At 37.0% G+C, this 23,138-nt stretch overlaps 2 protein-coding genes across 5 annotated transcripts; one reads left to right on the top strand and one right to left on the bottom strand.

The window, feature by feature from the left end:
- The first annotated feature begins 2,915 nt into the window (after window positions 1-2,915).
- On the top strand, window positions 2,916-6,901 carry LOC122281158. 2 transcript variants are annotated; one of them, XM_043092463.1, is made up of 9 exons: window positions 2,916-3,343; window positions 3,776-3,927; window positions 4,232-4,327; window positions 4,419-4,481; window positions 4,764-4,844; window positions 4,924-5,026; window positions 5,118-5,189; window positions 6,285-6,373; window positions 6,483-6,901. In XM_043092463.1, the coding sequence occupies exons 1-9, from the start codon at window positions 3,034-3,036 to the stop codon at window positions 6,627-6,629; spliced, it is 1,113 nt and encodes a 370-aa protein (XP_042948397.1). In that variant the 5' UTR covers window positions 2,916-3,033; the 3' UTR covers window positions 6,630-6,901. The 2 variants fall into 2 exon arrangements, with proteins under 2 accessions (XP_042948397.1, XP_042948398.1); XM_043092464.1 differs by having other exon boundaries at window positions 2,917-3,343; window positions 4,764-4,832.
- Window positions 6,902-12,809: 5,908 nt separating this feature from the next.
- On the bottom strand, window positions 12,810-20,517 carry LOC122281157 (acetylornithine deacetylase). Of its 3 annotated transcripts, none has more exons than XM_043092460.1 (10): window positions 20,089-20,513; window positions 18,434-18,678; window positions 18,214-18,322; window positions 16,946-17,084; window positions 16,806-16,863; window positions 16,652-16,669; window positions 16,385-16,507; window positions 16,064-16,217; window positions 15,957-15,990; window positions 12,810-13,089 (listed from the first exon to the last, which is right to left on the bottom strand). In XM_043092460.1, exons 1-10 carry the CDS (start codon window positions 20,416-20,418, stop codon window positions 12,977-12,979), a joined length of 1,323 nt encoding a protein of 440 aa, XP_042948394.1. In that variant the 5' UTR covers window positions 20,419-20,513; the 3' UTR covers window positions 12,810-12,976. The 3 variants fall into 3 exon arrangements, with proteins under 3 accessions (XP_042948394.1, XP_042948395.1, XP_042948396.1); XM_043092461.1 differs by lacking the exon at window positions 12,810-13,089 and adding an exon at window positions 13,214-13,713 and having other exon boundaries at window positions 20,089-20,517; XM_043092462.1 differs by lacking the exon at window positions 12,810-13,089 and adding an exon at window positions 13,214-13,759 and having other exon boundaries at window positions 20,089-20,515.
- Window positions 20,518-23,138: the final 2,621 nt, after the last annotated feature.

Here is a 23,138-nt window from a genome sequence, read left to right as displayed (position 1 = left end):
TTCTGTATCTGTGAGTTTCAGGGAGCTCCATCTCTTCGTGATCTCTTCTTCCATAGACATCCTCTCAAGACTTACGTCCAAGAGACTAGAGCTTTGTCGCGAGACAAAGCAGAGAAACCTCACTCAGACGAGGAGGACTAGTAAGTTCGTCATTTGTCCAAGTTGAATGTCAGCTATATATATATATATATATCCCCAGTTTGGGACTTAATACTTTATTTTATTTTAAAGATAAGATAAATATTTTTTAATTTTGGAAGGAGAGAGTATTTTTGTGGAGAAAATTTAACGGGAGTTAGGAGCTGTCCCCTCTCACCTTTGGTCTTTTATTCTTTCTAGACAAACACCTAATTTTTTTTTTTTTTAAATGTGAATTCATTCAATATAACGAAATTACAAATGTAATTTATTAATCTAAAAAAATCTCAACTATAACCCAATCTATGCATCTGCTCTGGAACACCCTCGCACACAAAGTAGCGGACATTGTCTTAACTTCTAAATCTCTCCAAAGAAAGAAAGCACTCTGTATAAAACAGAATGACTAGCGCTTCCAACCTTCTAAGAAGGTGGATTAAGGGACACCACTGCTTTGGACACTAAGTCCAAATGCGTACTCCTAATCTATTACTAACAGAATAACATAAAAACTATACTACCATACAAAACCAGACCACCACAGAAACTGAGCAGCAGCGAGAGCCCGGCAACACACCCACCCCAGACGACGGCATCAGGAGCCCAAGCACAGCACGAGTACCCAGCTTGCGTGCAGACCACAGAACCTCTATCAGAGGTTGGCCATATGTCCACTGTCTGTAACACCGACTGCCTTTCTCCACAGCACAAGCCCCGGGTTGTGTCCGATCAAAAAACCCCATCACCTGCTCGGTTTAAGACAAGTAATACAAAATAAAAATCCAGAAAAACACAGACGGATGGATAAAAACCAAAAAAAAAAAAAAAGTAATACAGACGGATGAAAACAAAACAAACCAGTGGTGTGTGCAACGCAACCACTCTTAGAGGGGGTCTGATGGTCGTTCGATGATTACTTGAAGTCTTAGGACTTAGAAAAGTCAGGTTTTGAGTCGACAGGTGACTCCCTAGTGGCGCGTGACAGCCACGCTCTGGTTCCGTTCGAGACTCCGTCCTGCGCGTGCGGGCTACGCTCCCTCCCTTCTGGCGCCGCGTTTTGTGGTCTTGAAGATCGGTAGCTGGCCAACGTTCTGGTGGGTTCTGTGTTGACAGTTGGCAACTGGAACCAGTGGTGCGTACAATGCAACCACTCTTAGAGGGGGTCCGACGGTCTTTCGATGATCACCCAGAGTTTTAGGATCCAGAAAAACTAGGTTTTGAGTCGACAGGTGGCTCCTAGGTGGCGCGTGACAGCCATGCTCTGGTTCTGTCTGAGACTCCGTCCCCCCCATGCGGGCTACACTCCCTCCCTTCTGGCGTCGCGTTTGGTGGTCTTGAGGATCGGTAGCTGGCCAACGTTCTGGTCGGTTGTGCGTTGACGGTTGGCAACTGGAAACCAGTGGTGTGTGCAATGCAACCACTCTTAGAGGGGGTCCGACGGTCGTTTGATGATCACCCAGAGTTTTAGGATCTAGAAAAACCAGGTTTTGAGTTGGCAGGTGGCTCCCAGGTGGCGCGTGACAGCCATGTTCTGGTTCTGTTTGAGACTCCGTCCTGCGCGTGCGGGCTACGCTCCCTCCCTTCTGGCGCCGCGTTCGGTGGTCTTAAAGATCGGTAGCTGGCCAACGTTCTAGTGGGTTGCGTGTTGACAGTTAGCGGTTAGAAACGGTCCCGTCGGAACTCTCCTCCCTTTATTTACTTGAATACACACAAAAACTCAAAACAAAAAGAAAAACGAAGATGACGCAATATATGATGATATCAAAACTTTGCATGTCAAAGTCGTCATTTCATTTTTGGCGTGGTCCTTCAATTTAGATTGAATGAAGATGACGCAATATCTGATGATTTCAAATTCCTTTATATATTTAAATTTTATAAATTAATTTATGAATTTATTTATTACACGATAAATACATTGTTGACGTGGAAATTTAACAACATTTTAATTAGGATAAAAATATCAATATCTGAACCTTTTTATGTTTAAAATAGACCCCACAATAAATTAAACGTTTATACACCAAACTATAAATATCAAAATTCATTTAAGCCCAACATAATGTATTATGTATCTTAATAATATCTGTTATTTCTCGATGGGCCATGACGTTATAAATATGTAATAATTGTAAAATATAAAATAGCAAAATTGACAATTTAAAAGGACGTGACATAAAGGTCTTAAGACCATTCCTATCCGCATCTCTCAAATTAGTTCTTAGTCAACTTACAGGAAAAAAATATAAAAAGTAAAGAAAACTCATCTATATTCGATTTTCTAGATTAAGTTTTAATTTCAGGATGTGTACAGTTGCTTTGTACACATCTTAAATCATGCTTTTTATTTCAAACTTATATTTTAATAGAATATAAAGAAAAATATAAAGAGAAGTGAGAGAAAAGAATAATAAAATAATTATTTTAATAAAATAAAAAAAATTATAGGCAATCAGATGTAAGAGATTTAAAAAAAATAATAATAAAATTTAAAAAAAATAAGAAGTAATTAAAATTTAAAAAATATAATAAAAAAGGGGATAGAAATGCTCTCACGACGACTTTGATTTCTGAATTCAAAACGGTGGGAATAAAAGGGGGAGAAAAAAAAGAAAGAATAAAAATCTGTAAAGTGGCAAAGATTGGATAACTTCAGAATTTCCAACTGTGAGACGGGTTGCCAGCATTATCTCCACGTGTTCGGCTTTCATAGGTCAGCAGGATATTCTGGGGCCTGTGTTGAACACGACCAATGAATCGACGACCCAAATGTATTGCCACCGTGAAAGCTGGGAAGTCCTCAGAGCTCATCCCAAAGCTATGTTCAATGAACGAGACGAAGACGGAGAAGCAGAAGAAGAAGAACAGTCCCTTTACTAAGCAGAGCTCCCATTGATGTCGTTTACCACAACGACTTCGTTGCCCGCATTAGCTGGGTTGTGCTCGAAGCTCGGGGAGTTTCCAGCCAGACAGAAGAAGAAGCTCTGCTTTGACGGAGGAAGGGCTCCACTGCGGTGCGTTAGGGCCTCTGCGGATCGGAGTGGCGAGGGTGTTGATGGAAGAATAGAGCGAGAAGCGAGTGGAAGAGAAGGAAGGTTCACGGGCCCGGCCATGGAGGTCACCACATTTGATCAGCGTTTCGGCGAGGCCGAGTTCCCCGTCTGGGAGAAGATTGGCGCCTTCGTCCGACTCAGCTACGGAATCGGTCAGTTCCATTCCATTCACTTATTTGTTCCATTTTTCTCTCGGGTTTTGCATGTCCATTGTATCTCAGAAATTGTTAATGCTACGAAGTAAGCATAAAACCATAATAATCCATAGTATAATGGAATGCCCATGTTTTTGTTCCTGGGTTTCTTTTTCTTCCCTTCTTTTTCTTTTTTGGCCCGGGGGTGCTGGGAGTAGTTCAAAAGTTTGGTCAACTTTTTGTGCTTTCTTTATATAGATTTGTTCCTTTATTCTTTCCTTTTGCAGTCCAGAAAAAAAAAAATGTTGAGGGCAAAAAGTAGCATATCTATTAGGTACTAACAAAATAAATATTCATTTTCGAGAGAGGGAGGAAAAGCTGTATGCTGATATACTTTCTGAAAAGTTTTATTTTTCCCACAACATTTATTCTGGTTTGGTTTTATGTCAGGTATCTATGTCGCAATGGCTCTAGCAGGAAGGTTCATATGCTCAATCGCTGGCATAGATTCTATGGGAGGTTTCCATTCGTCGTTAGATGCCATACTGGAAGGACTTGGATATGCAGCTCCTCCAATCATGGCCCTTCTGTTTATACTAGATGTAAGTTTTGACTTTTACAGGTTTTGACTTTATAGCGGATTTGTGATTTGTTCTTATATTGCCTCCTGGCTTCCTATATCTTGAGCAATTCCATTGTTTGTATCTCAATGAACAGAGCATCTTCGGTTTGGTTTGTTCTATATAAATTTATGATTTTATTATTATTATTATTATTTTTTGGCATAAATTACTTGAGGTCATACGATTGACACTCAGTTTTACATAGACTTGCTTTTTTGAATTAGAAACATCACTATTACATATGGACACATATTTATTACCTTTAAAATCGGCATGGATATAGGATGAAGTTGTGAAGTTGTCACCTCATGCTCGTGCCATCAGAGATGTGGAGGATGAGGAGCTATGGAACTTCTTCTATGGAATGTCACCATGGCAGGTAGGTTTTCTAATAGTTGTGCGGTTATGACATACTCTGTGAATGTCATTCTGTACAGGAAATGTTTTAATCATCCTCCCTCCTTTTGCAGTTTATACTAATCGTTGCAGCAAGCTCAGTGGGAGAGGAGCTTTTCTACAGGGCTGCTGTTCAGGTTTGTTCTCATAAGATATGTTAATTTCTATCCTTAATGTATTGGTGAAGAGATACTATGAAAGGTGCCCTTAATTTCTATCCTAAATGGTATTATTTTTTTTTTTCCCTGATAATTTTGTTGAACTTGCCCCTAGTTTATTGTATCTCAGAAAGATGAAAGCTATGCAGCTAATGAATCACTTTTCTGCAGGAAGAAGTTTAATCATGATACTTTAATTTCGGTTTTCGTTTTATTTCACTATTACTAAATATGTATTTCATTTTTTCTGCGAGTTAAAAGGGAGCATTGGCTGATATATTTCTAAGGGGCACTGATCTGGTAACTGATGCTCAAGGAATGGCATCTCTGGTATGTACCCAAGTAATGCTCCTTCCTGTCATCAGTAGTGATAATGAAATATTGCCTGCGACTAATTATTTTAAGTTCCTTCTGAGTGTAGACCGGGGTGCTACCTCCTTTTGTCCCATTTGCTCAGGCGTTTGCAGCTGTGATTACAGCTTGCTTGACAGGTTCTCTTTATTATGCAGCTGCTTCTCCCAAAGGTTTGATTCCCAAATAAGTCATTTTATCAAGAAATGTTCCCTGAATTTAAACCCTCAATTTAGATTGACCAGTTGCTCAATTTTTCTTCAGACCCCACGTACATCGTTGCTCCAGTTTTGCAATCTCGATCAGGTCGCGAAGATCTGAAGAAGCTCTTCGCAGGTACTAATTTTGAAAATGAGCTTGTTTCTTTTCCATGGTTTTGAAACCACTTCTTTAGAAAAATATTTTGATGGTGATTGTGGTGGTCATTCCACTTCAGCTAGATTGGCAATGTAAAGTATATTTAACTATTTTCATGGAAGTAGCCACGAACAACCTTCAATCTAACCTCTAATTTCTTTAAGTTAAGAACTAGTTTTTTATAGAGTTAATTCTTATTACTTATAAAAAAAAAAAAGTTTTTTATAGAGTTAATTGCAAACTTAGTACCTACATTTTCACTCATTTGCAAAAGTTACACCAGTTTTTATTGATGTCTCCTATCAGCATGATCCATGCTTTATCACTTAGTTGTTGCGGAGATCTATTCATTTTTTGATAGGATATTTTTTGGGATGTATGGGTGAGATGCATTTTATTAATGATCAAAAGATATTATCCGAGTAAATAGGTGGTATACATCAGATACATATTATTAGAGAAAGTGAAGAGATGAAGAAAATCCTGGAAACTAAAGCTAAATCTAGAGAGACATAAGCGGGCTGCCATACAATGGTAAAGTGGATTGAGAAAGAAAGCCTTGTGGTCCTCGACATTCCTTGTGCTCTCTTCAAGAACTCATTCATTTCTTTCTCTCCATATGCACCACATTAAACAGATTGAGATCTGTTTCCATAGGGTGTCCATACGGTGACTAAAAAAAGTTCACTTTTAGCACGCTAATAAATGTACCACTCATCTAGGCATCACTCAGTTTGGTCCAAAGTGACTGAAAATAGTTTTCCAGAAAGTGCTAGCTACTTGAGAGTAAGTAAAAGATGATCTACAGATTCTCTAATCCTCCTGTACATATAACACCATTCTATCACCGGTCCATGTCCTTTACCATTTAATTGCCAGAGGATTTTTTTTAGGGGGGAGTGGGTGCAGAAAAAAAATTAATATTTCCTCTTATTCCCATCTCAATAAAACCTTCCACCCTGAAAATGATAAAAGCTAGCGAAACACGAGTGAAGTATTTTGCTGCATACAGATTCTACCCCGCTGTGATGTCTGATTCTAATTCCTTCATCTGATTTTGGATAATAATTGCAGCATGGTATCAGAAGAGGCAAATGAAAAAGATCTATTCTCCCCTCCTGGAAGGACTGTTGGCACTTTACCTTGGTTTTGAATGGATCCAGGTAATTCTAGTATACAAGATGGTCATTTTGTTGTTAAGATTATAATTTCATTTCAAGAGAATGAAAGTGATATATCTGGTTTCTGTTTCTTTTGATGCAAATGTGACAGACGAATAACATTCTTGCTCCCATTATCACCCATGGTATATATTCTGCCGTTATATTGGGACATGGCCTTTGGAAAATACATGACCACCGGCGGCGACTACGCCAAAGAATCCAGCAGCTTAAATTAGAAGGAAAGAACTCGGAATAACCTATGAAGGAGCTGCTATTCAATAAGGAATAACCAGAGTCTGAAGGAAATTAGCATACTCAGATAGCAGAGTTGTAGAAGTTTGCAAGTTCGATTTAAGGTAAATAACTCTGTATATGGCATAGAAAAATAGGTTTTCTGTATATGAACAGTGTATAAGTTACAAAGTTAAAGCACACATACACCAAGACTATACAAGTTGAATTGCATACCTAAACTATCATCTGTGAAGTTGTTTCATTTTCCTCACCTGTCTTTGCTACGGGGCCTCAGCTTTGACTTTGCTTTTTGACTATTGTTGTGCCGCGTTAGTGTGGAGGTCATAAGTAGAGTGAAAAATGGAGCTTTTAAGTAATGAAAAGGTGACTAATACTTTTATATTAAAAAAAAAAAATACTTTGAATAAAGTTGAATAGCTTGAGAACTGCAGCTCAGCTGTTATGCAGAGGGTCATTGTTAACCAAAATAGAGGTTTCTGTATCATAGTTGGCCAGCGGTCTCTTTAACCCTTCGCGACTCGTGTCTCACTTATTGACGCAAATGCTTAACATATTAAAATTCAATACCAATGGTTATTTCTGATTTATATTGCATATCCCACTTTAGTTATGATATTTCTTCAAATTTCAAGGTAAAAGTAAAAGAGAAATGATAGAAAGACAACTATATCATAGTTATTATACAACTACATAAAATAATACTACTTAAAATTTAAACATAAAAACGAAAGAGGTTTCAAAAGAGTGTACTTATTAGCCATGGTTAACTCGTACGAGATTGCTGAACTCATACATTCTATCAGTGGCCAAACGTCTCAATTTGAGACAGATATCGAACTCGTAATAGTCAAAGATTTTTTATTTTTTTTTCCTGAGTAAACAATTTTGTTAATCAAGGCATAGCCAAGTACACAAGGAGATCTACGAAGGTATGTTCAAACTATGTAAGCGCAATATAAATAAGAAAATCATATAAATCAAGGTCATTAAAGTCAACAACTATGGCCAAAGTACATAAAGGTCTAATAAATAAAGCTTTTAGTTCCTCTATTGATCTCTCCTAATCTTTGAACATTCAATCATTGTGCTCATGCCACAAACACCACATGATGTATATAAGGACCATCTTCCACATAACTTTAATTTATTGAATGCTTCTTAAATTTGTCCAGCTAGCCAGAACTGCCACTACTGTTGTGGACATAACCCAAGCCAACTCCATTATGCTGAACACCTCATTCCATAACACTCTACTTGTCTCACAATGTAGTAGGAGATGGTCCACAAACTCACTCTCTTTTTACACATGCAACACCAACCCACGATGACCACCTTGCATTTCCTCAAATTATCGGTTGTGAGGATCTTACCCAAAAAAGTTATCCACATGAAAAATGCCACTTTGGGAGGCACTTTATGTCTCCAAATCCTTCTCTATGAAAACTGAATGTTAGGCTCTTATATGAGAGACCTATATAAAGAGCGAACCGAGAATGAACATTTACTTGTGGGTATCTACCACAACATATATTCTCGCTAGTTGCTCGGTTTTATGAAGTACAAAAGGCTGAAAAAGTCTTCAAAGCTGCTCATTTCTCAATCTTGTGTCACCCTAATAAAATTGATATTTCACTGGATTTGTTCTCCTGATATTACCATGACTTCAGCCATTGAAGTTTCTTTGGCACTTGCAACCTGGAAAACTGAAGGAAATAAATTATTTATAGCACTGTGACCACATCAAATATTACTCCAGAATTAAATCCTAGAATCCTCACTCAGAACAAATATTGTATATCGAGTAAAGACCCCCCAATCCTCTTCTTATATGCTTCCATAATCCCACTCCACAAGCCCCTCTCATTTATTTAGTACACTAGCCTCCTCACAGGCCTCCAAATTTGCTATTAATCACTAACTTCCATAGGACTTCTGATTCTTGATTGTATATCCACAATCATTTTCCAAGCATCGCCTGATTAAAAATTCTCATGTTTTTAATACCCAAACCACTGGTGGAGATAGGGATACATTCTCTCAATTGATTAGGTGGAATTTGAACTCCTTATCCATTCCACTCCACAAGAAATCACGTTAGATTTTCTCAATTCGTAGTGCCACACTTGTTGGGATAGGAAATAGAGATAGAAAGTAAGTTGGTAAATTAGACAATGTACTCTTAATCAAGGTAATCTTACCACTTTTCAATATGTACATTCTCTTTCATCCTGCTAGTCTTTGCTCTATATTCTCAATCACCGTGTCCCATATTGAAAAAGCTCTTGAGTCAGCTCCCAACGGGATACCAAGGTAAGTCATAGGAAGAGATGCAATCTTACACCGTAGTGTGCTAGCCAGCTGCCTTATATTATGAACACCTCTAATTGAAACCATCTCTAATTTGTCAAAGTTCACTATTAATCCGGACGCTACTTCAAAACAAAGTAGAAGGGCCTTTAGTGCCTAAACCTGGTTATGATCTACCTCACAAAAGATAAATGTCATTTGCAAATAACAAATGAGAAATATTAATAATTCCTTGATCCAGGGCTCCAATCGAGAAGCCAGCCAAGAAACCAGTTGGACTTCTGTTTATCAAAACTAAGAATTTCATCGTTGATATGCACCAGCGAATCCATGACCGCCACCTCGCCCCAAATCCATACCTCCCAAGAAGGTAAAGTTAAAAAATTCCAATTAACATGGTCGTACGCATTCTCCATGTCTAGCTTACAAACGATCCCTGCCATGCCAACTTTCAGTCTACTGTTAAGACATTCATTGGCGATAAGAACTGCATCTAGAAACATGCTCTACTATCTAGAAAGAGCATGTTTGAAAGAAGCCCATAGAAAAGCCGTTAGGATTTAATGCCTTATCTTTGACCATTCTCTTCACTACTTCGTGAACCTTCGCCTTCTCAAAAGGCCTCTCCAATAGAGAAACATCATGCAATCCAATAGATTAAAAAACAAGCCCATCAAGGATAGGCCGCCATCCCTCCTGCTTGGTAAGTAAATGTGCAAAAAAATCAACTACATGATTGTGAATCACCTGAGCTTCCTTACAATCAACACCACCAATTTTCAGCATCTCAATGTTGTTGGTTCTCCTATGAGAGTTAGTGATTTTGTGGAAGACGTTTGTGCTTCGATCTTATTCCTTTAACCGCAATGCTCTTGATTTTTTACGCCTAGAAGTCTCTTCACTCTCAAGATATGAGACCAACTCTGTCTTCTGAGCTAGTTCTTCCTATGTGAGAGCCTGGTCCTCTTGTATCCTCCAGAACTCTTGGATCTCCATCAACTTGCTTTTCTTGCATTCCCCTAAATCACCAGAAGACTTAATGTTCCAAATTTTTAAATCTTTTTTTAGAGCTTTTAGTTTATTAGCAAAGATGAAACTAGGGGTACCTTGTATCTGATATGAGGACCACCACTATTTAACCTTGTCCACAAAGCCTTCAGATTTCAGCAACATATTTTCAAACTTAAAGTATCGACACCCTCTTTGGAGACCACTGCAATCCAGCATGATAGACCAATGATCCAAACAAAGACTAGGCATTCTCTTTTGACATACATCCGAAAAATGACTTTCCCATTTTGGTGATATAAAATATTTATTCAGCTGAGACCACGTCTGATTATTAGACCATGTGAAAGAACCCCCCCACTAAAGGCAGATCCACTACGTTCAAATAAAAAAATGCACTCCAAGAATTTTTTCATTGCTAGCCGTAGTATTCTATTTCCGAAACATTCTTATGACATTAAAATCTCCATCAATGTACCATGGAAGGTCCCACCAGCTATGTACTCCAACTAATTCTTCACACAATAGTCTTTTGTTGTTGTTTAAGTTTGGTCCATAGACAACTGCAAAAACCCATAGAAAGTTATCTATCACACTCTTAAAGGATCATGCCATCGTGAACTCCTCTATGAATTCCTCTATTTTCTCCCACCCGTCTATCCCACATCCCCAATACACCTCTAGACACCCCATTAGATGCCAGATACACCCAATCCATATGTACACAATTCCATATACTTCGCACAATACTTCTAGTAATTAATTTCCATTTTGTCTCATGTAAACATACAATGTCTGTTTTCCACTCACGAAGCAAGATTCTTATTTGGAAACACTTATTCACTTGTTTAAGCCTGCGGACATTCCACAACACAATTTTGGGTTTCGTTAGAGGGACGCTAGCCTCTTCCCTTTTGATTTGTCCATGCTGGAACTACCCTTATAATTCAACGACCATGTTAACCTCTTAACCTCCCATTGTTTTTTTGAGCTAGCTTTCCTAAGCTGCCGGTGGCCCACTTCAATGGCGGTAAGCAAAGCCATAAACTGTTCTTCGAAACCTTCACACTCCATCCCCATACATTGTTGAATTTCCTTCATCTTGTGTAAAACATAGTATGAAACACTAGATTGATCTGGTAGCATATAATTCAGGGGGATAGGCTCACCCACTCTTAATTCCATAGATAGACCCTATGTCTCCTCCACATAAAAATTTCCACCCTCCCTTCAAGCCCATTGTGCACCTGGATGAGTCTTTGGGAAGTCTCTTCTGCATAAAGTTAAAGTTCTTCACTAGCAAATTGGGATAGGTCATTGGAACATGCCTCCAAATTTTCCTTTGAGTGCTCATCCATCTCAAAATCATCGAGAAGCTATTTTTAGGGGTTTGTCGAAGTTTACACTTCTCTCCCACAGCACATCGGCGTTTTTCTGGCCGCCACTCGTTGATGAATCGATACATGGTTGTGTAGAAATACCCATTGGATCTCCACTGCCATTTTCTAGACAAGATGTGTTCTAATAACCTATTAAATGCTCCATCGCCATCACAGTCATCTTCTATCTCCATTGACGGATCCTCAACTGGTTGCGGGCCCCCTTGCATTCTCTCCACATGGGTTGGGTCTCGTGCTTTCTTTCGTAAAACAACATTCTTTCGTAAAATAGCCCCATGGGCAAAGGCCCAGCAATATTCGAGCCCACCTCCATATTTTACTGCTTATTAGTGGCCTTGATGGGCCTTCATTCACTAAAGCCCACCCTAGCCCTTTACTTGCCAGATCCGTGTCCATTTCCCTTTTACCCTCAATACACCTAAGCAATTTTTCCACCTTATGTACTGTGTATGTCAACCTCCTCCAGGTGGACAACTTCCTTGCCAATGCCCCCTATCCATAAGGCAAACTGAGCAGCTTTATGTACATTTCCAATAGTGTACTGCTATCTCCTACTCGCGTTTCATGATGAGTCATTGCCAACATGAGCACCTCCTTGTAGGATTGTATATTCGGTTGAAGCTCCTCCACCATTGGCCTCAACTACGCTCCTCCGCAAGAACCACTCATGCTTCTCCCTTCTTGCATACACTTCAATAGTGTCTCCCTAAATCTCCTTCATCCTCTCCCCTCCACCTTTTCAACTATAATGATAAAACTTCACTTTCCTCCCCCACTATATTCGACTACAACCATATATTGACCACGAATATTTGAGCATTGCTGTGCTATAAAGTTGCGATGTCCTCCCTAATCGTCGGGTAAAACTCCTTTTTTTGTCATTCTAGACCATCCTCCAGTACTCTACCAAGCCATTGCACTGTGAAAAATTCCAACAGTAACTCGTGCTCGACCTTCCATCCATGATACCTAGCAAACTGCTTTCCTTCATGAGCGAAAATATTTTTGATTCTATCATGAGCTCTCTTGTATACCCCATTTGGATAACGCCGCTGTGCTATGACGATTGTTGACGGAACAACACCATCCTCTCTTCGCTCTTATGAATATTCACAAATGCTCATTTCTCAGCAATATCTAAGCTCCCTGGATGCCTGAAAGCAATGCAACTAACATAAATTTTTCACCCTCAATGGATATTCATTTCTCATTTTCCAACTTTGAATTGGTGAATCAACACTCTCAACTTCTAACCTTCTTCATTGAAAACTGAGAACAGAACTGGCCACTACGATGTACCAACCTTGTAAACTCTTAGAGTCAAAGAATTATGTAAGTGAAGAAATAGAAAGTCATTCTTCAGAGAGTTGCATGCGAGGAGTCGTCCAAATTCTTTTGTTATAGTTATCCATCTACTGTCTCACTAATAAACGTTGAGTGGAGCTAAAAGGATAAGCAAATCTAAGTGAACAAAACTCCAGATCAGAAAAACAGGCATATTGGCATATTATGCAATTGGTAACTCACTTTGCAATAGCAGGCCAATAACGTAAATAAGTTTGGACAATCATATAATCACTAATCTGTCGAAACAGAGTCAAGCGCCATTATTTGGTTTTATCATTAGCACTTATCATTTCACAAAATCTTCTAATTGAGAGATGATGCTGACAAAGACTTGGTAGCCTTGGCACATATCTGAAAGAAGACAGTACTCATTCTTGGCATGGTATGTGGCCATTAAACCTGAAAATATGATGCAAATGTGATGAATAAGATCTTCTTCCTTCTTGAATGCATCGAAGTTATGTGAAATTCAAATCAATAAACATGCAGTGCATATATGCCAGAAAATCAATGAAAGCAAAGATAAAGTAACTTAGTAATTGGCACTATTTATGAAAGTCATTTCAGTCTCATGCTTTAAAACTGTGGAAATTAAATCTATTGGCATTTAAAAACCATGACTTACCAAGATAGTGTTAACATCATAACACTCAATCAAAATGTGGAAAGCTACCAAAAAATTGCAACCCTCAAACTGCAGAGAGCAATACTTCTCCTTACTCTAGAAAGGAATAGGCTTAAAAATCACCAATATCATCATCTCTATCCCCATAATCCACCCAATGTGCTGAGTGCGTACTGACCATGTAGATTGGAATGATGCTTCAAGTAAACCAGTGTTCAATATAAAAAACACCTATGTTAAAAGTGTCACCAGCTCTGCTGGCATTTATTCTTTGTGCTGATACTCAAGAGTAACGTCCTCCTAGCATGGTTGAGCACCTAATTTCCTTCTATCCTTGATTGTTGCTTGCTAAACCCTTAGACTGGTGACAATTCTTGATCGCAAATTGTGTTCGTGTCCTGTTGTATCGTGTCAAGTCATGAATATTTGACTATATGGGTTAACCTGAACACAACCCATTCCATTAAATGTGCCAGATCTTAAAATCCAAACACAACCTATATAAACAACAGGTGACACAACACGACTTGCATAACTTGTTTAATAATCAATTAGAATTGGGTTAACACGATATGGCCCAATTCACGCAAACGAGTTCAACTGACCCGTATAATCTGTTTGATCGGATTAACATACTTTCAAATAAAAATTAATTTCTAGAATTTTTAGTAGCCACATTATAGTTAATATCTCCAAAAAAAATAAGACTACTTACTAACATTTTCAATAGTTTTAGATATTAACCTTTAATATTACCAATATTACAATCCCAACAATAACAAAAATAAGCATATTGTAATTGTAACATTCAAATAAAAATTTAGGTTGACCCGTTTATTGATATTGTTTTATGGGGTTGACCCATTTTGACCCGAACTCATTTATATCAAAGTTAAAGTTGCTAATTTTATGTTTTGTTCATATGGATTTACGGGTTATGTCATATATTGCCACTCCTACAGCCTTACAGACTATGCACCACCCCAAGCAATCACCCCACCTAAATCTACTCACCTTGATCATGGCTAAAGAGGCTGCATAGCATAAGAAGAGCAAAGGAAATTATGGACTAGTGTAGCCTATGGCAGTTATATCCTTTACTTGAGAAAATATTGTAAACTTTTTTTTTTTTTTTTAATCTCTACAGTATGCACTTAAGTAATGGCATTTACAGCATGAGATTATTAAGGTAAATTCAGTGTTGTTAAAAGCGCTAGGTGCACTTAAGCGCAAACACCTTCTAGAGCCTAGGTGCAAAGTGCAAGCGCGCACTTGATTGAAGTAAAGTTCATATATTTAAAATTAATGTACAATAACAAAAACCCACAAAAGACAATTAAAAAAAAAAAAGGTTTAAAAAGCAAGATGGAAAAATATTTAGCCTATTAACTCAATTTATTAGAGTAATGCAACATGAAAATCAAGTAGTCAACTTGTTACTTAGATTTAGAAAATTTAGGTCTAACACCCTTGTGCTATGGGGTACTTAGGTTTAAGATCCTGTAAACTTTTTTTGAGAATTAGCCACATGTTGTATGACTGAGCTAATTAGAAAGAGGACCCTTTGTTAACTTTTTTCATCCATCAATGCTAGTTGAAAACACGTGGCTGCTTCACAGATTGTCATGTGTCAACTTTAAAATTTTTTTTAACATAATAATGAATAATTTTTTTAAAAAAAGAATCATATTTTTTTTAAAAAAAAATTTAAATACATCAAACTTCGAAAAGAACAAAAAAAAAAGAAAAAAAGAAAAAAAAGAAAATGGAATGACCACCATGAGGGTGGCCCCACCCATGTGGTGGACAAGCTTTAAACATAACATTTTATATAATTATCTGGTTCTTAATATACGCATATATGATATTGACAGCCACTCATTAACAAATTATTTATAGTCATAATCAAATTGAAGTACATCCTTGGATCAAAATAGAGAAATACTTTAATTATAAATAATTTACATAAAAATAATTTTACAAATTAACGTATTTTCATGCGATTTATCAGATTGTAAAATTATTTTTATTATAAAATAGATCTAACGAATTATATGAAATCACGTTAGTTTATAAAATTACTTTTGTATAATTTCTTTGTGGCTATAGCAATCCTCATCAAAATATACCAAAATGGTCATGACCAAAACAGTTCAAGAATTGTAGGTATTGACTTCCATGCTACGGCCATAAGCAATCAAATACCTTTCAATCAAGAGAACCAATCGAGTTCTACATCACGTATGACATTATGTAGATCTATGGTATGTAAATGACTTTCAATATCATCTAAAAACTTAGAAGATTTGTTCACATCATTTTTTGGGTCTTGAAATGATGTTTTATATTTTGTTTTTAAAAGAAATTAAAAAGCGCACTTTTTTGCCCTTTAAGCTCACACAAAAAATCCCAAAAAATAATGCTTAAAGTGTGCTTTTGTAAATGCACTTCGCTTTTGATAAGCAAAGCACTTAAGTGCACTTCTAACAACACCGGAAAATTTTCATCAAACTTCACATTAACTTCTAGATTTAGTTCATAGAATATAACTGCAACCGTGGAAAGGAAATAATTTATATTTCTTGAAGAGTTATATTTTTTGAAAAGTGATCGTGAAAAAGAAATGGTAACAGTATCATACCATAGCCTGCAGTTTGCACGTCAAATCCTTCTTCCTAGAGAGAAAGGAAAGTATGGATAAGTACAGTGAAAACATGAGAAAGCCACAGAAGAAAGTGAGATACTCACCTGCAGTTCACGAATGAGTGGCAAACTTCCAGTAATTGAGTAAGGCTTTACATGCCCAACTACCTCTTCCGTTGCTTTGCACAATACATGGAAGCCACGTGAATTAAGATCACATGCAACTCCAGACATTGCCTCATCAAAACTTAATGTAAGGCTGTAGGCAAAAAAAAAAAAAAAAAGGATAAACCGTTTAACAAGAGTAGAACTAGAAGAGAAAATGTAATACCAAATAAAATGCAACTCCGTTACAGCAAAGTTTTTACAGGAGTATCCAAATTATTTGTCTAAATTCATGTGAGGAAGAGAGTGAGAGAGACAGACCTTCCCCGCAGGTTTTCATCAGGCAGAACATATTTTGAAACAGGACCACGTGAATCCAGCTTCTCTGTGTTGTCATTAATGTCATCCACATATTCTTGTAGCTTCTTCATTGCATCCTTCACACTGAATGGTGAATTAGGAAATGAAATTTAGAGCTAGTAAGTTAGATTTTTGTCCTCATATTAGTAGGCTGCTTTAAATTTACAGATTAAAGAAATCGGATTCTAAGCAACAACTTCTGATATAAAGAGGAAGTAAGCTGCTTACTTGTAGAAGGGAGTTAACCTGAAAACCATAGAGAAGAAGGAAGAAAGATTGAGATTATTAATGAGAGATCATTTCTGATCAAGGGAAATTAAGATTCTTAATGAGACATCATTTCTGATAAAGGTATTGAAAAAGTTTTAAGATGATTATAAACCTGACATCTCCCGAAATTGTACACTCTGCTGGAATTTGATTGATCCCACCTCCTGGATCTGCAACAAAGAAAGTGAGCCTGCTAAAATTAAAGCAACTTCTTTTGCCTCAAAATTTGTCAGTATAGCCAAAAAACCTCACAACTCCACTGGGTTGGTTTCATGGTTGAAGGAGTTGCAAATCCATAGACCTGCTCCTGAAGATGGGGAGGAAAGTCCCTATAAAACCGTGATTGGATCTCTTTGAGTGCATCCATTGCTAGCTCCAAAGGATTTATAGCCTGCAGATTGTTCAAAAGTCCGAATGAACAGGCACGCAATATCTGGAAATTATGTCACTATTTCTGTTTAGGCAAGCACCTTCCTTTCTACCTTGTTTTAAGGCACACTGTTCTGATTTCTTTGACGGAAATTGCTACATCTTGTCATACTTCAGATGTATGTATTTACAAGTCCTATTTCTGACCCAATAAATGACTCTTAAGGACTTCAAATTTAGTCTTACGAAACCCAACTCATGTCAAGTCAGCTTGCAACATGCACTGTAATGCCCCAATAGAAGACCCAAACCACATGGCCTATACTCCAAAAAGATTAGTCAATGATACAATGAGCCTCATTGGAACATTATAAAGAGACAAAACTTCTCCTTCCCAAGTAATGTGGGATCTCATACACCACCTACCATCACTTATCATATGGGGTATTACAATCTCGGCCCCTTAATTCCTAACATCCTTGTCAAGTTCATCTGTTGTATGTGGCACGGCTCAAATCTCACATTTCTAGTTAGGATAGACTCTGATACCATTTGTAATGCCCCAATAGAAGGGTCAAATCACATGGCTTATATTTCAAAAAGACAAGTCAATTATACAATTAGAGTCCCATTGGAACATTATAAAGAACAAGAACTTATCCTTCCCGAGTAAAGTCAAATCCCATACAACACCTACCATCACTTATCATATGGGGTATCACCTGCACTCCATCGACAGCCATAGTTGCTCCTAGTTGCTCTTAGCTCTTGCAATCAAGCATTCTCTCGAACTTAGAGATTTTTTTTTCCTTTCTTTTTTCATGGTGGGATGCCTAACTTGAATCATATCTATCTAGACATTACTAATGCTCAGTTCTCGAGCGGAAAGTTGTATATAAGACAAGAACTTCTAAATTTTAATTCCTTATATTCATTTTCATCTGCAAACAAAGATAACTGTTCCTTCCTCCTTATTCTCTTCAGTTTTTATCCAACATTTTCAGAGTCTCAGAAAACCAGCAAACTGATCCACTAAATTTGGTAAATGCTTTAATTGTAAGAATCTTAGCAACTGTCTTTAAGGGAAACATATGGACAAAATTTTTTTACACAAAAGTGATCCTTAGACATAATCATAACAGTGTGTATACCTTGTGTGCTAAGCCACTGTGGAAAAGCTTCCCAGTCACTTTAAGTTTCCAAGGTATCATGCCACCAGTACCAATGCAAGGTTGTTTATCTGCTGTGTCAATCCAAAACCTGTGCAGAAAAGTGAAAAATGCAACAACTAAACTAAACTCTGATAAGCATTAATGTAAAAATTTCAATGCATGCTTTACTTTTCATTCACAAGAAATGCCATTTACTTACAGTGGGCCTTCCTTCAACTTATTGAGCAGTCCATCTTTCACAAGTGCATCCACACCAACACCTGAAATGGCAGAATTCTCTTCATTGGCTATAAAGACAGCAACTACAGTTGATTTCAGTTTGGGTTTTGTCTCCCCTAGCCTCTTCATGAGTTCGGTTACCAGGGCAACATGCCCCAAACAGTCAGTAGTTCCACGGCCTCGAAGTTTATCACCATCGATGCTCAATGAGAAAGGATCAAATTCCTATAAAAATGAGAAACACAAGATGCACAAAGATAATCACTAAACCAGACACAGAAAAACCCATCATTCTAAACATGGAAAACAAAATTCAAAAACTCCTATTTCCATAACAAAGATTTGTACCATCTTTTTTATTTTTATTTTTTGGTGTATATAATTGAAGGGGCATAGATTTTACCATCTTCTCCAAAATAAACGTTACATATGTTCAAATCTGAAGAAAAAGGAACGATTCTTTTCATACACAGACGAGAGAACTAAGCTGAAGCCTCATTGAACTTATGATTGACAAATAATGGATAAAGCTCAACGAGAAAAGGCAAAGATCCTAAACAGTTCAAGTACATTGCAGAGAACACAAAAATAAATAATGTCTTTAGAAAAGAAATTGAAAAAAAGGATCTAATCTTTCATACATTGTAAAGTGCGAACACCATTCAAGATCATCCATTGAAAAGGTACTCTCATGAGGCTAAAAACTGAGAATCACAGATGTCTTTCGGTTTCTTTTTTTTTTCCCCTCCCCTTTTATTGGGTAAATTGAAACCCTATTTTTAGGAATACTCTTCACTTGTTAGGAATACCTTTTAAAAAGTGAAGAGTATACCGCAGGCAAGAAAAACAGCTCATGAGTAAAAATTTCTGTACTTATTTCCCAATAATGAGCGAGAAGAAACCAAAGATAGCCAAAAAACAAAGGGAATAAATTGGGCAAAAGCTTGACATGGTTAAATCCCTTATGTGGTAAAAGAGTGGTGTTGAAGCCATTTCTAGAAAATCCATGAAAGACAATGCAAACTGAATGAGCACAAAAGGGAAATTTTTATAACGAGATTGATTTTCATACAAATTTGTTATGTTGATGGGATGTCGTATCAATCACGGGAGTCAACTGAGATTAAACCCGGTAAGAAAAATGACAACAGGTTTATGTAGAAGAAATGAGCGAAATTCCAAGTAGACACCATAACTTGAAAAAGTAAACCAGAATGCACAAATATTGGAACTGCATGGTCAAGTTAAAAAAAAAAAAAAAAAAAAACCTATGATACCCAGAAACGACAACGCCAAAGTTTCACAGTTCAGATTAAAAGTCAACAGATTCAATACAATTGACATACAGCCCGGCCCTATAATCCGTAAAATATGAAATGCTAAAATTAAATCACATAAAGGAGTTAAAATACAAGAAATAGAAAAGAGTAGTACAAACTTATATAAATCCTATAACTTACGGCAAGTATATCCTACGCACAAACCAATTTATAACGCCCCCCTGTATATAATACTGAGAGAGAAAACAATCAAAGTAACCGTCCCAGATTCACTTGTGATCATGAAACGGGATTCAATTAACAATTCGATCAAAACCCAGAAAAGATGACACGAAATTAAGCGCAAGAACCATACCCAATCGTTAGGATTAGCAGTGACCACGTCCATGTGACATCCCACAAAGGACAAGATCTTCCCAGGCTCAGTTCCAGGGTACTCCACAATCACGTTGCCCCTGCTTGGATAATAGGTAACATGGTTGACTAGCAGGGGTCCTCCCCCTGTGGTGGTACTGTAGGGAAGGAGGACGTCCAAGACATGCTTGACCACCCTGTCCTCCTCAGGGATCAGCTCGGGGGGATTGTTCTGGACGTACTTGGCTTCGCCAATGAGCTTCGAGAGGAGGCTCACGAAGGAGTCCTTGTCGAGGTCGCCTATCGTTTGTTTAACGTCCGAGGAAGCCATGGCTAAGTGACCGAACCGATTGCGTTAACTGCGTATATATAGGAGTGGAGTGGAGAATATGTTCCCCTCAACACTGAACTACGGTTGGGCCAATGGGTGAATCCAGTAATTGGAAGGTCCCAATATTCCTTCTTCTTTGCTCTTGGATTGGATGTCAAATCGTGTTAATAGATTGTGTTTGTGTTGTATCAAAATATATATATTATATTATATAATTCAACTCTAATTCAACCCGTTAGTTAAAATTTCAAACCCTAATACGACCCGTTAACATAACGGGTCGTGTCAATCCGTTTTGACCCATTAGTGAATATTATAAAATATCTTAACATGATACAATATAACTCGTTTCAAACTGTTTATATAAATGGGTTGAATAAGTCCGAAATTAACCAGGTTGATCTGATTAAATTTAACATAATTTTATATAAATTTTAAAATTACAATATTTATAAAAATTATAAAACTAACTACAAGTCTAAAATTACAATCCAAATAATAGAAATATCGAAATTGAAATTCTAACAATTTTACTTTTAGGTATAAGGGTATAATTGTAATTTTAACATTCTTAACGTGTCATAATGTGTTGACCCGTTATCAACCCGTTAAGCAATCGTATCTTAATGGGTCAACCTGTTTTGACCCAATCCATTAAGACTAAACTCTAACCTACTATTATTATGTTGTATTCGTATTGGGTTAACGAGTCATGTAATATATTATCACCCCTATTCTTAGAAAGCCCTACGATGTTGCAGGCCTTTTTAATATCTTCTATCTTTAATTACACATATTTTAATTTTAAATAATATATTATGTTTTTACAAGATATTATTCTCACCAGAGTATTTTTTCCTTTCCAAGATTAAAACAAAATCTTGATCCCTAAAGAATTTATGTACTGTATATGTTTTCGTTTCATCCATGAATTATTAATCATTTAAATTTAGTCCACCTTGAGATTCAAAGTGACTTAAATTTTTCATCTTTCTGTCGCGATTACCAGGCTAATAAAATATAAATTATTCTATAATCAAGTTGGATTAATTTTCCAATCTGCAATGTATGTTTGAGGAAAGAAGAAATAGTGATGCATAGCGCATGGACATGCCCAACTGCGTGAGATGTATGGGCAGAGAGAGGAAGTTCAATTCAGAAGATGGCAAGCAATGGAGATGACTTCATGGGACTATGGAAAAATCTGTGCACGTCATTGAAGTTGGAACAGTTGGAAGAAACAACTTCTATCATGAAAGGCATTTGGTTAAGAAGGAATAAATTCTTATTTGAAGATTCTTTTTTAAGTCCTACCAGAGTGATAGCGTAGGCACTAGGAAGTTTGGGAAATTTAAAGAAGCTAAAGAATCTCGGATAGAGAAACAATTCTGAGGAAGAAAATCTTAGGGAAGCAACAGTGGCAAGTACCAGCAGATGGTGTTTACAAAGTAAATTTTGATGCTGTTGTGGATGGCAAAAAAATAAAATAAAATAGGTGTTGAAGTTATAAAAAGAGATAGAAGAGGAGAGATTATGGCTTCAGCTTGCTATCAAAGAAATTGTGCCTATCAATCTATGGTAGCTGATGAATGTTGGGCTCTTAGGAAAGCTGTGGAATTGAGTATTGAGCTAGGTTTCTCCAAAGTAATGTTCAAAGGGAATGCACTCTAAATAATAATTAAGTGCAATACAAAATAAGGAAACTAATATGGCCTAGTATAGACAGATAGTGGAAGATGTAAAAGAGGTTTATTAAGTTTAAAAATGAGTGGTATGTGAAGTTCGTTTACTCAGTTTAAAAATGAGCGGTATAGACAGAGATAGTGGAAGATGTAAAAGAGATAATAAAGTATAAAAATGAGCGGTACGTGAAGATAGTGGCTCATCAACTAGCTAAGTTAGCTTTAGAAGTACAGGGTGTTCAATGTTGAATATGTGACGCCCCCAAATTTCGTTTGGAATCGGACGGACATTTGAAGCGTCGAGACATGCAACACAAGGTTACCTGCCCTCGTTCATGACATATAAGATGCAATATTCCTAACATGCATCTAACAATATGCAATATTCGCAGCGGATAAATTTTTTCTTTAGCAATACTATGCACCAAATTGAAAATATCCCAAATGCTTAAAACATACTTCATACATAAAAATCCATTGAACAACTAAGATCCCAACACTAGTCCAAAATGGTTATGATCCAAAAAGTAGTAGAGATGCAACTCAATCGTACAAGTAGTAATTTACGTTAATTACTATATCAATATTTATGTCGCACCGTCACTTAGTCAATTGTGTCTAGTTGATCAACTCCTGATTCTCCTTCAGGTCCTGTAACAAGATCTACCATTCAGGGGGAATAGTAGTTGGGACTACCAAAGTGAGATTTGATTACAAATCTCAGTAAGTTAACAAAAAACTTCCACACAAGCTAATGATGCATGGATGGCAGTAAAAGCATAAATGCATAATCAAATTCATAAGTAATTAAAGCATAACTTGGAGTACACATAGCATAATTGACATAACTTAAATTGAAACATGAACTGAACTTGACTTGACATGAACTTGATCTGAAACTTGACTTAGCATGAACTTGCTTTGAAACTTGAATTAACATGAAAAATACATACTCCACAGTTGTTGTGGCCCCATGTATTTTACGTGTAAATACATACTCCACAGTTGTTGTGGCCCCATGTATTCTACGCAAACTTG

The sequence above is a fragment of the Carya illinoinensis genome, chromosome 11 (genome assembly GCF_018687715.1).
Source record: "Carya illinoinensis cultivar Pawnee chromosome 11, C.illinoinensisPawnee_v1, whole genome shotgun sequence".
Taxonomy (NCBI): Eukaryota; Viridiplantae; Streptophyta; class Magnoliopsida; order Fagales; family Juglandaceae; genus Carya; species Carya illinoinensis.
This window is presented reverse-complemented; position numbering and strand designations above follow the sequence as displayed.